Source organism: Prorops nasuta, unplaced genomic scaffold, assembly GCF_024137725.1.
Source record: "Prorops nasuta isolate Cenicafe-Biocafe unplaced genomic scaffold, Cenicafe_Pnas_1.2 PNAS00015, whole genome shotgun sequence".
Classification (NCBI taxonomy): domain Eukaryota; kingdom Metazoa; phylum Arthropoda; class Insecta; order Hymenoptera; family Bethylidae; genus Prorops; species Prorops nasuta.
This window is the reverse complement of record NW_027116812.1, coordinates 339050-358726: the sequence shown is the minus strand read 5'-3', so window position 1 is coordinate 358726 and position 19677 is coordinate 339050. Positions and strand designations below refer to the sequence as shown.

The window sequence follows — 19677 nt, the reverse complement described above, 5'->3', positions numbered from 1 at the left end:
GTCTTCCTCCAACGACGGCTCGATTTCGAATGATGGTTTGACTCACTTCAACCTAGGGTGGAAATGACCGCATGAAAGGTGTCGATTCGTTATAGGGTTTATATCGTTATTGGATACAGGGTCACTAACCATGGTCCTCTAGCGCTCGACCTGAAACAAACAAAAAAATTAGAATAAATTTGGAAAAAACGAGAATTCAACCCGAAATATGGAAGGATTATCAAGTAAAATATTCCCACATTTCAGATTCTAATTAGGAATTTCAAGGACAGACAAAAATATAAATTAATAAAGCATGCTACAGAAAGTGAATGAAAACAGAAGCTAACGAAATTGTTACTTCTTTCCAGCGGTTAATTGAAAAGCTTCCTCCTCTCGAGCGTGAATGTTAATTCACACAAAGGTCAACCAGATCATGACTGATACTCTCCTCAGTGACTAATTACCCTTACTTTCTTTGTCCCTTGGTGTGGATCCGAGTTGTCACACGAAGAACTACTACGTCGAGGAAACGATTTACACATCAATAAAGATGGACCCCTATTAGGTGAACTTAATGAGCCAACGTCGAGAGTCCACAAGGACAAAGTAAGTAAGGGTTGATAGTCGTTGAAGGAGGATCAGCCCGAGCCAGTTGACACTCGAGAGTCCACTTCTCAATAAACACCTGTACTTGAATTAACAATGAATGAAAGTAATAAAAGTAAATTTGCCTATCATTGAAATTATTTAAATAAATGTGAACTTAAGTAAACGGACAGGTAATTAAGCCTTACTCGTTGACTGCCTTGCCCTATACTTGTCCCTCTTAAAACTTAAAAAAATTAAGCAAGTATGAAAAGTAGAAAAATAATTAGGATATTTGTCAGTACGTCCTCCTCTGATGACGGTTTGACTCCAAATAATGGTTTGTCTTTCTCCAACTGATGGAGAAAAGGGTACAGGGTTGGTATGAATTCCATATCGAATATATATCGATATTGGACAGTTTTGCCACTAGGAATAGTCCTCTTCCACTCCACCTGAAAATAAGAAATGTTAATAAAATTTGAAAAAACGAGTATTTAACCTGAAATATGGAAGGTTTTTAAAAAAAATATTTCCATATTTCATTTTATAATTTGGAATTTCAAGAACTGGCAAAAATGGTATTTAATACGAAGATTCTACCAAAAACATACGATTATAAAAAAAAGGGAAAATGGTATTTTATTCTAGTTATTAATTGAGAAGCATCTTTCTCTCGAGAGAGTGAACGTTAATTCAATTAAGATGTGCCTTTATTAGTTAAACTGGACATGTGGGAAGATAGAATCTCCGTGGAAAATGAAGTTGAGGTGATTCCCTTTATTTTAAAAGGAATTAAGAAACCTGAAAATGATACCCTACCTAATACCGAAAACTATAATGACTATCTAATTCACAAAGCTCAAGAGACTACATATAACGCCAATCTAAACCTAATGAAAAACAGAAAATACGCGCAAAATAGAAATAGACGATACGGAGGATCTGAAAAACATAAAAAAAAAACAAGAAATGATTTTAACCGAAGAATGGCCAATTGTAACCTACTGATAGGTTTTTGGTAAATCTTTAGTTAATAAAAAAAATTTCCACGGTTTTACCCGTGGGACTCACTCATTCAGCGAATTCCCAGCCATAATTCATACATATTCTGCGACAATACCGAAGATGGGAATGGTGATGTTGATGGCGATGATAATGGCGTTTATGATCACGATGGAGATGAGGAAGCTGACGTTATGCACTCGCGAAAAAATGATTTTTAAACGGCACTGCGCGAATTCTTTTTAAGGTACACTTCTCGCGACAACCGCACTACGCGACGAGCACTTCACGACTGACACTACAAGACTCGGATTATTCAAAAGGCACTACGCGACGCGATTTCTTTTTAACGTACACTACCGGGACAACCGCACTACGCGACGAGCAGTTCACGAGTGTCACTACAAATTCTAATTTTTAAATCAGCAGTGCGCTACGCGATTTCTTTTAAACGTACACTACGCGGGAGAACCGCACTCCGCGACGAGCACTTCACAACTGACACTTTGAGACACAAATTATTCAAAAGGCACTACGCGACGCGATTTCTTTTTAACGTACACTACCGGGACAATCGCACTACGCGACGAGCAGTTCACGACTGACAATACAGACTCGGATTTTTAAAGCAGCAGTGCGCTACGCGATTTCTTTTAAACGTACACTACGCGGGAGAACCGCACTACGCGAAGAGCAGTTCACGACTGACACTACAGATTCTGATTTTTAAATCAGCAGTGCGCTACGCGATTTCTTTTAAACGTACACTACGCGGGAGAACCGCACTACGCGACGAGCAGTTCACGACTGTCACTACAGACTCGGATTTTTAAAGTAGCATTGCGCTACGCGATTTCTTTTAAACGTACACTACGCGTGAGAACCGCACTACGCGACGAGCAGTTCACGACTGTCACTACAGATTCTGATTTTTAAATCAGCAGTGCGCTACGCGATTTCTTTTAAACGTACACTACGCGGGAGAACCGCACTACGCGACGAGCAGTTCACGACTGTCACTACAGATTCTGATTTTTAAATCAGCAGTGCGTTACGCGATTTCTTTTAAACGTACACTACGCGGGAGAACCGCACTACGCGACGAGCAGTTCACGACTGTCACTACAAACTCAGATTTTTAAAGTAGCAGTGCGCTACGCGATTTCTTTTAATCGTACAATACGCGAGAGAACCGCACTACGCGACGAGCAGTTCACGACTGATACTACAGATTCTGATTTTTAAATCAGCAGAGCGCTACGCGATTTCTTTTAAACGTAAACTACGCGGGAGAACCGCACTACGCGACGAGCAGTTCACGACTGTCACTACAGATTCTGATTTTTAAATCAGCACTGCGCTACGCGATTTCTTACAAACGTATACTACGCGAGAGAACCGCACTACGCGACGAGCAGTTCACGACTGTCACTGCAGATTCTGATTTTTAAATCAGCAGTGCGGTACGCGATTTCTTTTAAACGTACACTAAGCAAGAGAACCGCACTACGCGACGTGCAGTTCACGACTGTCACTACAGATTCTGATTTTTAAATCAGCAGTGCGATACGCGATTTCTTTTAAACGTACACTACGCGGGAGAACCGCACTACGCGACGAGCAGTTCACGACTGTCACTACAAACTCGGATTTTTAAAGTAGCAGTGCGCTACGCGATTTCTTTTAAACGTACACTACGCGAGAGAACCGCACTACGCGACGAGCAGTTCACGACTGTCACTACAGATTCTGATTTTTAAATCAGCAGTGCGCTACGCGATTTCTTTTAAACGTACACTACGCGGGAGAACCGCACTACGCGACGAGCAGTTCACGACTGTCACTACAGATTCTGATTTTTAAATCAGCAGTGCGCTACGCGATTTCTTACAAACATATACTACGCGAGAGAACCGCACTACGCGACGAGCAGTTCACGACTGTCACTACAGATTCTGATTTTTAAATCAGCAGTGCGCTACGCGATTTCTTTTAAACGTACACTACGCGGGAGAACCGCACTACGCGACGAGCAGTTCACGACTGTCACTACAAACTCAGATTTTTAAAGTAGCAGTGCGCTACGCGATTTCTTTTAAACGTACAATACGCGAGAGAACCGCACTACGCGACGAGCAGTTCACGACTGATACTACAGATTCTGATTTTTAAATCAGCAGAGCGCTACGCGATTTCTTTTAAACGTACACTACGCGGGAGAACCGCACTACGCGACGAGCAGTTCACGACTGTCACTACAGATTCTGATTTGTAAATCAGCACTGCGCTACGCGATTTCTTACAAACGTATACTACGCGAGAGAAGCGCACTACGCGACGAGCAGTTCACGACTGTCACTGCAGATTCTGATTTTTAAATCAGCAGTGCGGTACGCGATTTCTTTTAAACGTACACTAAGCAAGAGAACCGCACTACGCGACGTGCAGTTCACGACTGTCACTACAGATTCTGATTTTTAAATCAGCAGTGCGATACGCGATTTCTTTTAAACGTACACTACGCGGGAGAACCGCACTACGCGACGACCAGTTCACGACTGTCACTACAGATTCTGATTATTAAATCAGCAGTGCGCTACGCGATTTCTTTTAAACGTACACTACGCGGGAGGACCGTACTACGCGACGAGCAGTTCACGACTGACACTACAGATTCTGATTTTTAAATCAGCAGTGCGCTAGGCGATGTCTTTTAAACGTACACTACGCGGGAGAACCGCACTACGCGACGAGCAGTTCACGACTGTCACTACAGATTCTGATTTTTAAATCAGCACTGCGCTACGCGATTTCTTACAAACGTATACTACGCGAGAGAAGCGCACTACGCGACGAGCAGTTCACGACTGTCACTGCAGATTCTGATTTTTAAATCAGCAGTGCGGTACGCGATTTCTTTTAAACGTACACTAAGCAAGAGAACCGCACTACGCGACGTGCAGTTCACGACTGTCACTACAGATTCTGATTTTTAAATCAGCAGTGCGATACGCGATTTCTTTTAAACGTACACTACGCGGGACAATCGCACTACGCGACGAGCAATTCACGACTGACACTACAGACTCGGATTTTTAAAGCAGCAGTGCGCTACGCGATTTCTTTTTAACGTACACTACGCAGGAGAACCGCACTACGCGACGAGCAGTTCACGACTGTCACTAGAAATTCTGATTTTTAAAGTAGCAGTGCGCTACCCGATTTCTTTTAAACGTACACTACGCGGGAGAACCGCTCTACGCGATGAGCACTTCACAACTGACACTTTGAGACACAAATTATTCAAAAGGCACTACGCGACGAGCAGTTCACGACTGACACTTTGAGACACAAATTATTCAAAAGGCACTATGCGATGCGATTTCTTTTTAACGTACACTACCGGGACAATCGCACTACGCGACGAGCAGTTCACGACTGACACTACAGACTCGGATTTTTAAAGTAGCAGTGCGCTACGCGATTTCTTTTAAACGTACACTACGCAGGAGAACCGCACTACGCGACGAGCAGTTCACGACTGTCACTAGAAATTTTGATTTTTAAATCAGCAGTGCGCTACGCGATTCTTTTTTAACGTACACTACCGGGACAACCGCACTACGCGACGAGCAGTTCACGACTGACACTACAGACTCGGATTTTTAAAGTAGCAGTGCGCTACGCGATTACTTTTAAACGTACACTACGCGGGAGAACCGCACTACGCGACGAGCAGTTCACGACTGTCACTACAGATTCTGATTTTTAAATCAGCAGTGCGCGACGCGATTTTTTTTAACGTATACTACGCGGGACCACCGCACTCCGCGACGAACACTTATCGACTGACACTACGAAACTCGGATTTTTTAAACGGAACTGCGCGACGCGAATTTTATTTCAACGTATACTACGCGGGACAACCACATTTCGCGACGAACACTTATCGACTGACACTACGAAACTCGGATTTTTCAAACGGCACTGCTCGGCGCGATTTTTATTTCAACGTATACTACGCGGGACAACCGCACCCCGCGACGAACACTTATCGACTGACACTTCGAAACTCGGATTTTTTAAACGGAACTGCGCAACGCGAATTTTATTTCAACGTATACTACGCGGGACAACTGCACTGCGCGACGAACACTTATCGATTGACACTTCGAAACTCGGATTTTTCAAACGGCACTGCGCGAAGCGAATTTTATTTTAACGTATACTACACGGGACAACCGCATTCCGCCACGAACACTTATCGAATGACACTACGAAACTAGGATTTTACAAACGGTATGCGCGACGCGAATTTTATTTCAACATATACTACGCGGGACAACCGCACCCCGCGACGAACAATTATCAACTGACACTATGAAACTCGGATTTTTCAAACAGCACTGCTGGGCGCGATTTTTATTTCAACGTATAATACGCGGGACAACCGATTTCCGCGACGAACACTTATCGACTGACACTTCGAAACTCGGATTTTTCAAACGGCACTGCGCGACGCGAATTTTATTTCAACGTATACTACGCGGGACAACCGCACTGCGCGACGAACACTTATCGATCTACACTTCGAAACTCGGATTTTTCAAACGGCATTTCGTGGTGCGAGTTTTATTTTAAGGTATACTACTCTGGAAAACCGCACTCCACGACGAGCACTTATCGACTGACACTACGAGACTCGGATTTTTCAAACGACACTCCTCGACGTAAAATTTTTAAACGCGCTCTCTCACTCTTTAGTGAAGTCGCTAACCGTAACAGAAATAAATTATTGCATGTAATTTTATAGAGTTAATTTTAATTTATTTAACTTTAATATAATTAAAGTAAAACTGGCAGGCTTTAACAGTCTTTGAGGCTTCTGTCTTTATTCGCTGCAGCACTCACACACACATACACAATAGATACGCTCCGTACTGACTGTAGTCACAAATTTTCTATTTATTACGCGAATTACACACAGATAAAAGCTTTTATTTTCATCACACACTGCATTCATTACTATATATTCTATTAAAATATCCCAACTGCATTACTTAAATTTCCCTCTTGACATAATTAAATATGCGGAAATTATATAGAAAAGTTAAGTTTAATTTTTAAACAATTTATTGTCACCAATGCCGAATACTTATAATTGCACAACACTATTAAAAAATTTTAACCAGAATTTTAAATTTATTTAGAAATTAATAATAATTAATAAAATCTTAAATAAATTTAAATTGTTTGTATAAAAATAATAAAAGCTAATTAAATTTATTTAAATTTTATAAAACGCGGCACAATTTTATTAATATTATAAAATAAATAGCTCATATGTGATGAAAATAAAACATTAAATTATTTTTAATCGCGACTAATTTAAACTAAATGTCAGTACTCAGTGGTTACGAAAAACCACAACGCGGGATCCACTGACGACCGGTACGCGGATAATTGATAACTGAGTTGATGTACCCGCTACGCGAGAGGGCTATGCGGAACAGGTATCGCTTATTGTAGGCGGGTTAATTAGCAATCGCACCTGATTGGTTGCAATTTGAGATATTCCGCAAATCAGTTGCGACTGCTATCGGTATGAGTAGGATCTCTTTCACCAACTTTTAAAATGATTATTTTGCCAAGTACGGATTGACCATTTTTTCGAAAATACTTATGCTAATACATTGCAATGTTAACAATTTTATATCATATGGCAAATTTAGCGTTTTAAAAGCCAGTGAAAAAGAATCTTAACGAGTAGTACCTGTCCCGGATGGTATTTTTTTGAAGCGCAAGTTTCAGTTTATCTATCAAATTTCCGCGTATGAGTTGTCAGTAAATCGCGCTGTTTCTTTTTATAATCACTGACATTTATTTCGCATTAGTCGCGATTAAAAGTAATGTAGTGTTTTATTTTCATCAAATACGTGCTATTTTATTATTATGTTAATAAAATTTTACCGCTCTTTAATAAATCTATGTAAATTTAATTAAAATAAATTATTTTGTTACAGTTTAATTAATTTTAAGTAAATTTTCATTCATTATTATTGATTTTATATAATACAATAATTTAATGGAATACTGTATGTGATGTAAATAAAAGCTTTCATTTGTAAAAGAAGTGTAATAATTAGAAAACTCGTAAAAATTGTCAGTGTGCAGCACACGCGTGTGCGTGTTTAGTGCTTGCACGATTAAAAGTAGAAGACTCAAGGACTCTCTTAACCCATAATTCTCATCATTTTATTTTGAAGTTAAATGAACTATAAAATGAACTCACTACAGTTTAATAAAATAATATTTGTTATACATTAGACGGTTTTATTCTAAAATGAATGCGCGTTTAAAAATTCCACGCCGTGTAGTGACATTTAAAAAATTCGTGTCGCGTAGTGCCGTTTAAAAATAATTCTTTTGTAAGTGAATATCATCATTATATATGCTGTTTTGCAATTAATTTACAATAAAAAATGTAGTTAATAAATATTTTAAAACATCTGCATGTTATAATAAATGATGTTCTGTTAAACAAATGTCTGCATTTATACTATTTATAGTTCCCGCTTACATCTGACGTGTATAACGAAATTTACCGAGCTCAGACGAAGTTTTTTATAAGTTTTTTTAATAGTGTATAGACACTGTGGAAAATTGATCGCCGTCTTTGAAATTCGTAGAGAAAGTACGAAGTGAAGTTAACTGAAAGGTCGCCGAATCAATTTCCTATGGTGTATGTAGTGCACAGTGGGAAATCAGTGGAAAATTGAATCGTGTGTGGTTCAGCTAGCTTCACTCTGTAATTTAACATGGAAAATGATTACTATACACTATAGCTGAAAGCACACACGATTCAATTTATAGTGTAGTATATACATACGAACGAAGCAAGCGAGTGAGTTAGGTGCGCGAAGTAAAAGCGCTGGTCTTTTTAATGCGATTCCTAAAAGCATCGAAAAATTATGGGAAAGCCATACCTGGCGATTACTGACTACATAACATACCACTGGGCACTGACTGGCATGTATGGCGTCCCTCGATGCATTTAGGAACCGCATTATAAAGCCCTTTACCATCAGTAACTCAAGACGGAAAAGTGTCAGTTAGTATATATTTTTTATTTAAGAACTTTAAATTTTATTATATAAAATTTTTTAATTCTAAATTGAAACTAACTCAAGCTTTTTCGTTTTGAGTTTTTGATGATAAGCGGCCCTATAATGCAATTCCTAAATGACCTAAATGCATGAAGGAACGCCATACTTGCCGATCGTCGTGCGGTTCGACGATGGTCTGCACAGGCGAAAGTTGCAAGTGGAAACTGGAAACGCGCCTTAAGATTATTCAAGGGCTTTGTTTTAGCTGCACTATCGAACTGGTGCAATTAGTCGAAATAAGACAAACATATGTTTTCTCACTCTAACTTATTGCACTAGTGCAGCAAACAGCAAAAAAAAACAGACCTAAGATTTTCTTTGGCTGACAGATCACAATTCACAGAAGCCATAGCCAGAATTCAGATCACTGATCAAACAGTTTATATTCAGTCTAGGGCAGTCTAGGCCAGTCTAGGTCTAGGATGGTCCATCCACAGCCCTATTAGTTTATATTATAGATTTCTATTTACTACTAAACTTGTATATTTCACTGAGAATTGTGCTAATGAGTCTTAGAAGATAATTGGATGAAATTGAGATCATAATTCTTAAACAGCAAATATATAAAAAATTAAAGCAGTGATTTGCTACCCACCTATTGTTATAAATGAAAATCTTATTAATTAACAGTGTTTCTAAACTTGTTTACTTAACATATTATATAGTGTTAAAGTTATAGAATAAAAATGTACTTAAGTATATTAAAAAGACTTATGATAGTCTTGATAACAAGACATTATTGACACGTCATGTCAAACCTATTTTACTTTTACTTTTAACTATTTGCGTTACAATAATTAATCATTATCTTTAGCTATTTTACAATGGATCCTGGTTTAGAATCAGGATATGCTTATCATATTGCATCAGAAAGGTGGAATAATAAAATCAGAAACATTTTATCACAGTTTAGTGATATATTCAGTGAATTCAATACATACATTGCACCAGCATATCATCATGATCGCTGCGAAAGGTACTTTATTAGTATGACTAAAAATAAAACATATTAATCCATATTTTATTAACACTTGTTTATAGATCAGTACAAATGCGTTTATACTCAATGCATAAAAGGCAACTTGTTATGGTATTTGTGGTTTTTCTTGCTTGTCTTGGAATTTCCATATTTTTTGGATTAACAGGTAAATATAGTAACTTAAATGATCAATCATATTTATTATTTTTTTAGTAATTTATTTAATCTAATTTAATTTGCTACTTTAAATTTTATGTTCTCTTATAAAAAATTTTCTTTTTTATGTATTTATTTTATGCTTTGAAAAAATGGTTATATAATTTTATTATATATTATTTTATTTTTTAAGTATATTTATGTATTATTTTTTAATTCAGATGTACAAAAAGGGATTTAATAAACATAAATATTTAGAAAAATCAGATTTTTATATTGCATGTTGTGAAAATAAATTGAATTTGAAACATAGGATTAATAATTGTAGTTTAAGTAATTTGTAATAATATAATTGATTTGTACTTTTCTATGTATTTGATACTTAACTCTGTCCTTGATAATAATTATTATAAACACAGAAAAAATGAAAAAAAAAAATTTAATGAAATCTGATGTTCAGCACAAATAAGAGACTACAAGTTGCAAAATAAATTGAAATAGTTTAAAATAGTAAGTAAAGATGTTAAAATATTTGTTCATCCTTTGAAATAAAAATTAAATCTCTTATAAGTAAATATTAAATTTAGTTTGTCAAACCTTGCTTTTTTTATACTATCTGTCTTTAAATGTGTGTGTGGTATGAATATTAGACAGAATACGCTACAAGTAAAACGTCGCGGAGTATAGATATAAGAAGACCTGTGCATCTGCGTAATTATAAAAGATATCATAAATTTGCATAGGAGCTTTCGGAGACATCTTACTATTTGCATCTAGAAAAATCTTATTAAATATGTTGAAAACTAATGGTTACGGAGATACACCACATTTTTTCTTGCATCTGTGTTGTAGAGTGTTTTTTCCGGCTGACTATAGATAGTGTTTACCACTTAAAACGTAACAAAGTATGCACGTAAAGGACGTATATTTGAGTGTGTTTTCAGTAATTATTAAAGAGTTAAAAAGTCTTGAAAGAATTCTCTGAATGTAAATAAGAAGAAGTTTTGAAAAAGACTAACTAAAAATTATTATATCTATATAATATATAGCTATACATCTTTCAATATTTATGACACGAGACGTTTTAAGTGGCAGATCCTGTATTTTTAAGTTCTTTTCTTTTTTCATTGTTTTCAAAAATGATTACTTACAAATTATAAAAAGACTAATTTTTTATGTAATTATGTACCGATAGGTCCTCCAATTATGTCAACAGCTATAAGAAAAATTTCTTTAAATGGAAGTCAAATGGCTACAGGACCATTTGTGATTAAAACACCAGCTTTATCTACCTACAATCAAGAGTTGTGGGTATTAGCCAAGTTATCTACATTAAATAATGAAGGTTTATAATATGTATATTAATCTTACTGCAAAATTGCGCATGTGTTCATTAATAGATGAAAAATCGGTAGTTGAATTTTAAATAGAGAGTAGTCTTAAAATTATACATTATCCTTTGCAGTGCAGCACGAAAACAATTTTGTACCATCAATGAATGGATTTTTTTTAGTTTGAAGTTACGCGTATATTTGTTTTTCAAGGATATTTATAATCAAGTACATTATTTGTAACATATAATTTTTGTGTAGAATTACTTTAGCTTTCGATTCATTTACAAAACTTTTTGTAAAATGTTATTATTAAATATTCTTCAATTTAACTAATCAAATAATAATAATATAAATAAGTTAAATTTTTAATTACTACTTGATGATAAATAGGCGACAAAAATAATAAATTTAATATTTTTTTTAAATAAATAAACGTAAAGCCCAGGAGTCCAAATCAGCTATGTCCAGAATTCGGGTCTCTAATTCGGCAAATAACGGAATTAATTATAAATATTCGACAAATTTATCCGATCAGTATCCGTTGTACTTGATCGGTTGTTTTAAATTTTAACGTTTAAAAAGATATTCGAATTTATCCGATTGAAAATCGAACATTTCCAATACGCGGCTACAGCCGCACTACACAGATAACAATTTTTCGCATCCATAGTCGTTCTACACTGCAAAGTGGATAATGATTTCCCGGACAAAAATTTCATGTCGTAGATGTATTATTTTCAAATGTAATATCAAAAACTAGAATCAGATTTTATTTTTCTGTATAGGATACAACGGTTAATATATCCACAGCATTTTTTTTTTTGAAGTGTAATAAACTTTAATAAAAATGCCTATATGTCTACCAGCTTGGTTTAATAAAGCAAATGGAGTTTAAAGCACTGATAAGTCATCTTAACAAGTAGAAAACCAGCTGTAACTTCGTTAATTATTGTTTCGAATTCCTCTCGCGAATGAAACTAGCTGCTTAAAAGCTTATGTAAATTTTATAGATGGATTGATTTTCTGTGGGAATATACATATAACGATTTTAAAGAAAGAATCCCTTTTTTGCAAAAGAACAAAGTAAACTAGTTGACAAATAACAGTATGATTATCTAAATTATAATTTATAGTTTATAAAACTTAATAAGAACGAAACCTAAATAAATATAGTAACTCTTTTTCCATTTAACGCCTACAGAAATATTACTCTTCAAAAATTGTTGTAGATATTATTATACTATACCTGGTACTTGCATTTCTTTAAGCAGGTATTTCTTTTTCAGATGAAAGGTATGAGAAATCGTTTGAAGTTAGAGTTTCAGTTAATGGTTTAACCAAAGACAATAATGCAAAGCCTGTAGTAACACCAGGCATGGACCGCAACAGGTAATATTTTTCATTCACAAATAAACAGGATTAATAATACCAAATTCACATGAATTCGTTTCCAGTTCAAGAAAACTTAATTGTGATAGACAATTTTGTGAAGAATTCGTTATTGCTCATATTGGATATTTAGACTTTTGCTATTATGAAATTAATGTTCGTTTTTATGGACTGCAGAGTTTCTATCAACATTATATTATAAAGAGTATAACATTTTATGTTAGTAAGCATATCACAAGCAATCTCTTATGCAGTTAAGTATTTGTGATTACTAGTTTTTATAACTTTTTTCACAGTTTAAACATTACAACCCAGCTTTTACACAAATTGAAATTTGGCTCCGCTTCATATTCTTGTTCATCACCTTTGGAATCATGGTAATTTTTATGCTCTTATTCTTTCTATACTTTATACTTCTTTATAATTGATAAATACTATATACGACTTGTTTTATTATCTCTTGGTATCATCAAAGAGTAGCATCAAATTATCATTACCAATTTAATTTAACTTGTATTAACCTTCTTTAAATTTTCTACTTTCTAAGAAGAGGTTTGTAAAACTGATTCATGTTTATGAAATTTTATACAGTTTCTACATATATTACAATATTGTAATTTTTTTATTTTATATTTATAATTTTTATAAGGATGTTAAATAATGTTAAATAATTCTAAATTTGTGTACACTGATCGGCATAAATGGCTTTTGTTATGAATGCCAAAGAACCTTGTATCCCATAAACGTTCCGTAGAACACAGTGGTTCTCTAGAGATTATTAGGAAAATTCAAATTTATGGTGCTGACTATAATATGAAATGTACATATGTGTACAATTAATAAGTGGTACACTGCCTAATAGTATATGTACAATTAAATTGTGTTTTAGTGTTGGTTTGTCCATTCTTTGAGAAAATACTCTATACAAGACTGGTCAATCGAGCAAAAATGGCTTTTCATACTTCTTCCATTACTAATACTGTATGATAGTAAGTACTTATAATAAGTCTGTTAAAATGTTTCAGATCACATACATGTGATTATAGCTGCATATAAATATGAAATAATACTTTATAACTTGTATATACCCTATAAGTAAATATTAAATTATTTTCTTTCCAGATCCGTTATTTCCGTTGACATTCCTGGTCAATTCCTGGATACCTGATGTAATAAATGCTAGCTTTCAAACAACGTTTCAATGTGCTATACTTCTCTTTTGGTTATGTGCATATCATAGTCTACGCCAAGTAAATATATGAAGTCTTTCCTTTTTATACTTTATTTAAGATTGAACGAACAGCCAGGTTTTTATCGGCAATTTTATCATGTCTGTTTTAACCCTTCATCTGTAGACCTGGGTCTTTCGGTCCCGTCCTTTTCCACACTGTCAATAAACTTAAAATATTCATGTTAATGTTCTACACTGTCTATTTCGTATATCAATTAAAACAAAAATAATGAGAAATTCACTTGTTGTATAGTTTTTCTTAAATGAAGCAACTCAGTAGAAAAATAAGGGGTTGAAAGTCTTAGCCCGAAAATAAGAGTCCCAGGTTTACACTTTACATACGAAAACTTATGATTATTTACTTTCGTTTGCACTAACTTATTTATTTAGACCGATCTCTCCAATTTCTCCACAAAAATAATTATTATAAGCTATTAAATATTAAGAAACAATCTTCTTAATAGATCCATATCAATATAATTATAACGTTTTAAATAATTTAATTTCAAATGCAATAATTTGGATAAATGATCATTTATTTAACAAAACATTATTTTTTAAAATTAGATATTTTTACTTATAAATTGTCAAACACTTCTTTGATTTTAGTAATATACACCATTTTTATTAATAATACCTAACATTTCTATACATTTAATTCTCTCTTTCGACAATTATGTTGAAACTATTTATTGCCCTTTAGCGATTTTTTTTTAGAAAGTCTTGATGTATGGTTTTTATAATTTCAGAATGACAGAAGATTCATAACTTTTTACTTACCAAAAGTTTTTATTGTCGGCTTACTATGGATATCAATATTGACTTCATCTACTTGGGCTCATTACACAGAGTTGGAAGATCCAGCTTATAATTATGTCATAGCTGCATCAAATTATAGCGTAAGTTCGAGAGTAAAATTGATATTACAAATCTGTTGAAAGTAACAAATATAATTTTAACAGTAAAATTCAATCAAATTTTTATTTTTGCAATGACAATATAGTATTGGTCTAGTTTGTATAAAAATATATTTTAATGCAGTTGTTTATAAATTTAAACCCCATTAATTCATTCAAAAATGTAATTAATATACTTTGTACTTAAAGGGCTTCAAAGTTTTCTTCTTTACGATTGGTGGCCTTTATGTCCTATATTTGCTTCTACTTATTCTAAAAGCATATACTGAGTTACAGTCTATGCCATTTTTTGGTCAGTAGCCTTTAAATTAATTGTTGATCTCTATTTATTTAAAAGCTTAAATAATATTTAGTATATAAATTTTCCAGATCTTCGACTTCGATTTTTAACAGTATTTGGTGGACTAGTTTCGGGAATATATGGATTAATAATGATTCAACAATTTGGAACTGATGTTTCTGAATTCCGATTTGTATCACGATTTACTGCTTATTATCGTACATCTGCTCAATTTATGGCCTTATACAGTCTGTTAAATTTTTATGTATATACTATGGTCTACGTCTACGCACCAGTAGCAAAACGATTGAACGGTTTACGTAAGTTATAAGTCAAAACATCTTAAATTATAAAACTTAAATTAAATCATATAATCAGATCAATCAAGAAACTGGCTACAATTTCGTTGAAAATTTGTTTAAAAACTACCAATTTTATTATTGAAAGTAAAACTATCAAAGAGAGTTATAAAGTTTATTATAAAAAACATCGCTTAAATTTTTAAAACAATTCGATTTTTTTCCTATTTTGAAGTAATTATTGCTGTTAAATAATGAATAAACATACTAATATGTTACTGCTGGAGGTTTATCCTGCAAATCATTATCTTTCTTACAACTCTTAGTCTGTTTTCCAATCACATCATATAACATCTGAAAAAATCTAAATATTTCTTTCAGAAACACCGATAACGAAAGATAATCCATCATTTTCAATGATAACTGATTCAGATGAAGAGGTAGTATATGAATCTGATGATAATAGTCACAGGTTATTATCCCGAAGTCTAATAAATATTGATGACAGTGATTAACTTTATTTTATTTTAATTACCTCCAAAGAGTATGAGTGTATTTCATATATATATATATATATATATATATATATATACTATGTAAATCTTTAATAAAAAGGTCGTACATTCTTGTGTTTTATAATAGAAGGTAATTTATTTTAACCCCCACCCTCCTCTTTCTTTTAGAAAGATTTTGAAAAAAATTAAACAATGTTTCGTAGATTTGCCTCGAATAAAAATATCTTAAGATCAAACTAACATTTTTTTTAAACTATAAAATTTTGCAGTTGGAGCTCTTGTAATGGGGGTATTTACGTTGCTGTTAATGTGAGACAAATTGATCTTTAATTAACACTGCGCTAAACTTTAATATTTTTATAAATACGGCGTTAAATAGTAAAATATTATATAAATACTCCTTTTTTTTGGTTATAATAATTGGATATTATTCTTATTTCTTTTGTTCTAAATTGGCCACATGATGACGCTATCTATGGTCTAGATGGCCTAAGCTAGGGCATGCGATTTGATGCGATGCGACTGCCTCCGATCCCAAACAACACTCCCCCTCATTGACGCTCTTGCGTCAATCCAATGAATCCTGAGGGATGGTGATGTATGTGAGTATGTACTCGAAAAAAGAAAGTGATGATTGCAGCAAAATAACTGCCACGTGCTCACGATAGAGCTTGTATGCACCAAACGTGTTGAAAAATCTGGCTCCGTGAGCTTATATGCACAGATGTTTTTATTGAATAAAAGAGATTTCCATGTACGTTAAACATTATTTTAAAAAGTCGATTTGATGAAATTGTAGGGTATGTTTTCACAATTGATATGACATATCAAAGCTTAAAATCCAACGATAAAAAATTTGTATAAAAAAACCAACTTAAAAAAATAATTAGAAGATGATAGTTAATAAAGTGGCATGAAGGCTGCATTCGTTTATGTACTGCCAGTACTGAAAACCTATATTTTACGTGACATACATTATAGAGTTTTAGTACTCGCAGTTAATAAACGAACGCAGCTTAAATGCATATATAAAAGTGCAAACTTTTCTTCTACATTATGTTCTACCTATTATTTCATATTTCATCATTATTAATTAAATCATAAAGCAGAATATTGTTTATTTCAAATTAAAAATATGTTTGACTAGTATAGTCTGAATGTAGCACGACACAGCTATTTTAATTCTTTAATATTGAATATTGATTTGTTTGGAATGTTTTATTATGACTCGAACAAGTAGGTGCCTGTTATTATCCCATTTCAAGCAGTCCATAAGATGTGTTCAATAGTCAGCTGGTTACAGATTATTGCTATAATTATATACTTAATGGTTTCAGAAAGGGGTAGAAATTTGAATTCAAGTAACGTTCATCGCGAAAGAAGTTCAATGCACTGAAAGAGTTCATCATTCTCAGGACACTTGGTCTCCTTATCGACCATTGAGCGAGCTTGATCCAGTGCGTTCGATTTTAATTCATCCACAGTCCGTTCCAGATTTCGTAAACTTTTTTCGATAGCACGTTTTTCACTATTTAGCATCTAAATAATCAAAGCAATTAGATTTGGTCGCTGATCGTAAAAGGTTGAGAAAAATATATATTTTCGCTAACCATTGCTCCGGTATTCAAACGTAAAAATTTATCTGCATTTCCAGTTAATTGCGTTTGTGTGGAACTATTAAAAAGTTTTACATGCTTTGTTTGCGTACCACAATTTATTCCCCGTTGCATTTTAATTACAGTATAAATGTTTTTTAGAAATATTACAACTTTTTCAAGGCTACTATCCTGGAACTGATCTTCGTCGTTTATTAACTCTAATTTCAACTGTCTCGCAGTTTTGTTCATTAAAGGAGCATGTTTAATCTTCATTTCGTGATAATCCGAGAATCTAATCGTGTACTCCTTATAAAAAATTCCGTTTAAATGTGATTCTAGATAAAATATATTTTCCATTATACTTTTCGTTTCGTTCATTATAATATTTGTCTTAGCGTTATGCGGTAGAGCCGTGGTGGATCTTTCATCTTTCTCTGCTTGTTCTCTTAGCTCAGTGGTATTTAATCTTTGACGAAGATTATCCGAACTTCCGGTATTGCAGTTATGCCCGTTGATAGCTAGACGCGCTCCCCATGGCATTTTATCATTTTCCACATTTCTGTGCTTCAACTGCAAATTCCCCTGAAACTTTTAATAAACCTAATTAGAAGCTGAATAAGAAAATAGCACTCAGATTTTAAATTGTTACAAATTCACCTTAACATTCTACAATATTTATAGTTTCATCGGATATTCAATAGCATTTTAGTTTAGTATCGAACCTTGTATTTTATAATTAAGGGAGCAAGTTTTACGACCACAAACAACAACAATAATAAAAAAGTTTACAATTTTAATAAGCTTCGTATAAGTTTTATTATAACATACTTTATATTTTTGTTGTTGGATATTTTATGTTATATTTTTTATGTATTAAAGAATAAAAGGTAAGCAATAAATTTTTTTAGTCGATAAACGTTAGTCTTGTTTTTCTTAAAAAAATTCTGAAAGGGATATTTTTACATTGTACCCCCGTAAACCATAATTATTTACGGTCGACATTTTAAAGAGTTTACCTTGCGTTTCAGGCTTTTCACGATCTCCATTAGAACCGAATTCTGTTCGCGAAGTGCTTCTACGCTAAAATCTTTTTTCTTATTTTTGGAGATCCAACTAAGCTGTCTAAGTCCTTTGAGTTTTTCCTCGAACTCGCTTCCATGTTCCGTTAAATTTCTAAGGGCTATAAAACAGCCTCGTCCTATCTTCTTGTAACGTTAGATAAACAATCCAATGCTTACCATCTGCTGCTGCATGACATATTGAATTGACATTTATGTCAAACCGCCCTAAAGTCTCCAATAGATTAGCTAACTCGAGTACCCGTTCTCCTCGTTCTCTCTCTTCCTTTTCCAGCCCTTTCAACGCTTTCTCCAAACCACTTGCCTGCATCCAGCGACAAATAATTAGCCTCTCAACGCATTACACTTAAATTTATTGCTTCTTCTTTTTTGTATTCAGCTTGCAACCAGATAACAGATTCCATAAATAACAACGAAATACACCAGCATAAATTATCGAGACTGGATAGCTAGCCTTCTCATTTAAAGCATTGAAAACTCGTTTAGCTTACGCTGGTTCTCATACAGCTTTTTTGTAATTATAGCTATATAATAATGGTAGGTATATAAGAGCCAAGGGAAAATCGATATCGAATTTCTTTTATCATAGAGAGTTTAGTAAATACGTATGTGTTCTACATGCACGAGAACAATTTTAAACAGAGTTCAGGGTTTATCTGAAGGTATAAAGTACTGGCGGATAGGAAGCTTATAAATTTACCTCCAATTTTTTACAACAAAAAGTGTGTATGCTTTTATATTTAAAAATTGCTATTTCGATTATTGCTCTAATTCGTATATTTTCCATTGGCAATTGCAGTCCGCTCTCCTTTTTTTTTTTAAAATAGTTTACATATGAGAGAGCTGTGCTACAATCACAAATCGATTGCAAAACTCCAAACTGTGAACTGAACGAATTTTTGCCTTGTAGGGAGTGTGAAACGCTTCGAGTTTCCAATGTGTTTTCTATTATAGGTATTATAAACGTGATTTTGTAACGTAATAAGTTTATTTTGAAAGGTTATTTTTATATGGAAAATTTATCATGGTTGCTGAAAAAGCACCTAATTAATTGTTTTTGAAAATTTTGTATTCAATACATGCATAGAGGAATAAAATTGTCTAGAGAGTTAAAATTTAAATTGAAGCCTATATGCACATGCATATATTTGTTCATTTTAAA

The 19677-nt window shown here is 33.8% G+C and overlaps 1 protein-coding gene across 2 annotated transcripts; it reads left to right on the top strand.

The window, feature by feature from the left end:
- Positions 1 to 8870: 8870 nt before the first annotated feature.
- Positions 8871 to 15946, top strand: LOC136778902 (transmembrane protein 181). 2 transcript variants are annotated; one of them, XM_066736071.1, is made up of 13 exons: positions 8871 to 9426; positions 9553 to 9714; positions 9780 to 9883; positions 11069 to 11218; positions 12494 to 12596; positions 12662 to 12815; positions 12893 to 12973; positions 13486 to 13585; positions 13719 to 13846; positions 14577 to 14726; positions 14934 to 15036; positions 15114 to 15344; positions 15705 to 15946. In XM_066736071.1, the coding sequence occupies exons 2-13, from the start codon at positions 9563 to 9565 to the stop codon at positions 15836 to 15838; spliced, it is 1590 nt and encodes a 529-aa protein (XP_066592168.1). In that variant the 5' UTR covers positions 8871 to 9426; positions 9553 to 9562; the 3' UTR covers positions 15839 to 15946. The 2 variants fall into 2 exon arrangements, with proteins under 2 accessions (XP_066592168.1, XP_066592166.1); XM_066736069.1 differs by having other exon boundaries at positions 8871 to 9714.
- Positions 15947 to 19677: the final 3731 nt, after the last annotated feature.

Bases quoted from the DNA above. Each gene is read 5' to 3' on its own strand.
- LOC136778902 (XM_066736071.1), top strand. From the start codon at position 9,563: ATGGATCCTGGTTTAGAATCAGGATATGCTTATCATATTGCATCAGAA. The intron at 9,715-9,779 runs GTACTTTATTAG...ACTTGTTTATAG, and splicing joins CATCATGATCGCTGCGAAAG to ATCAGTACAAATGCGTTTAT. The intron at 12,974-13,485 runs GTAATTTTTATG...ATTGTGTTTTAG, and splicing joins TCATCACCTTTGGAATCATG to TGTTGGTTTGTCCATTCTTT.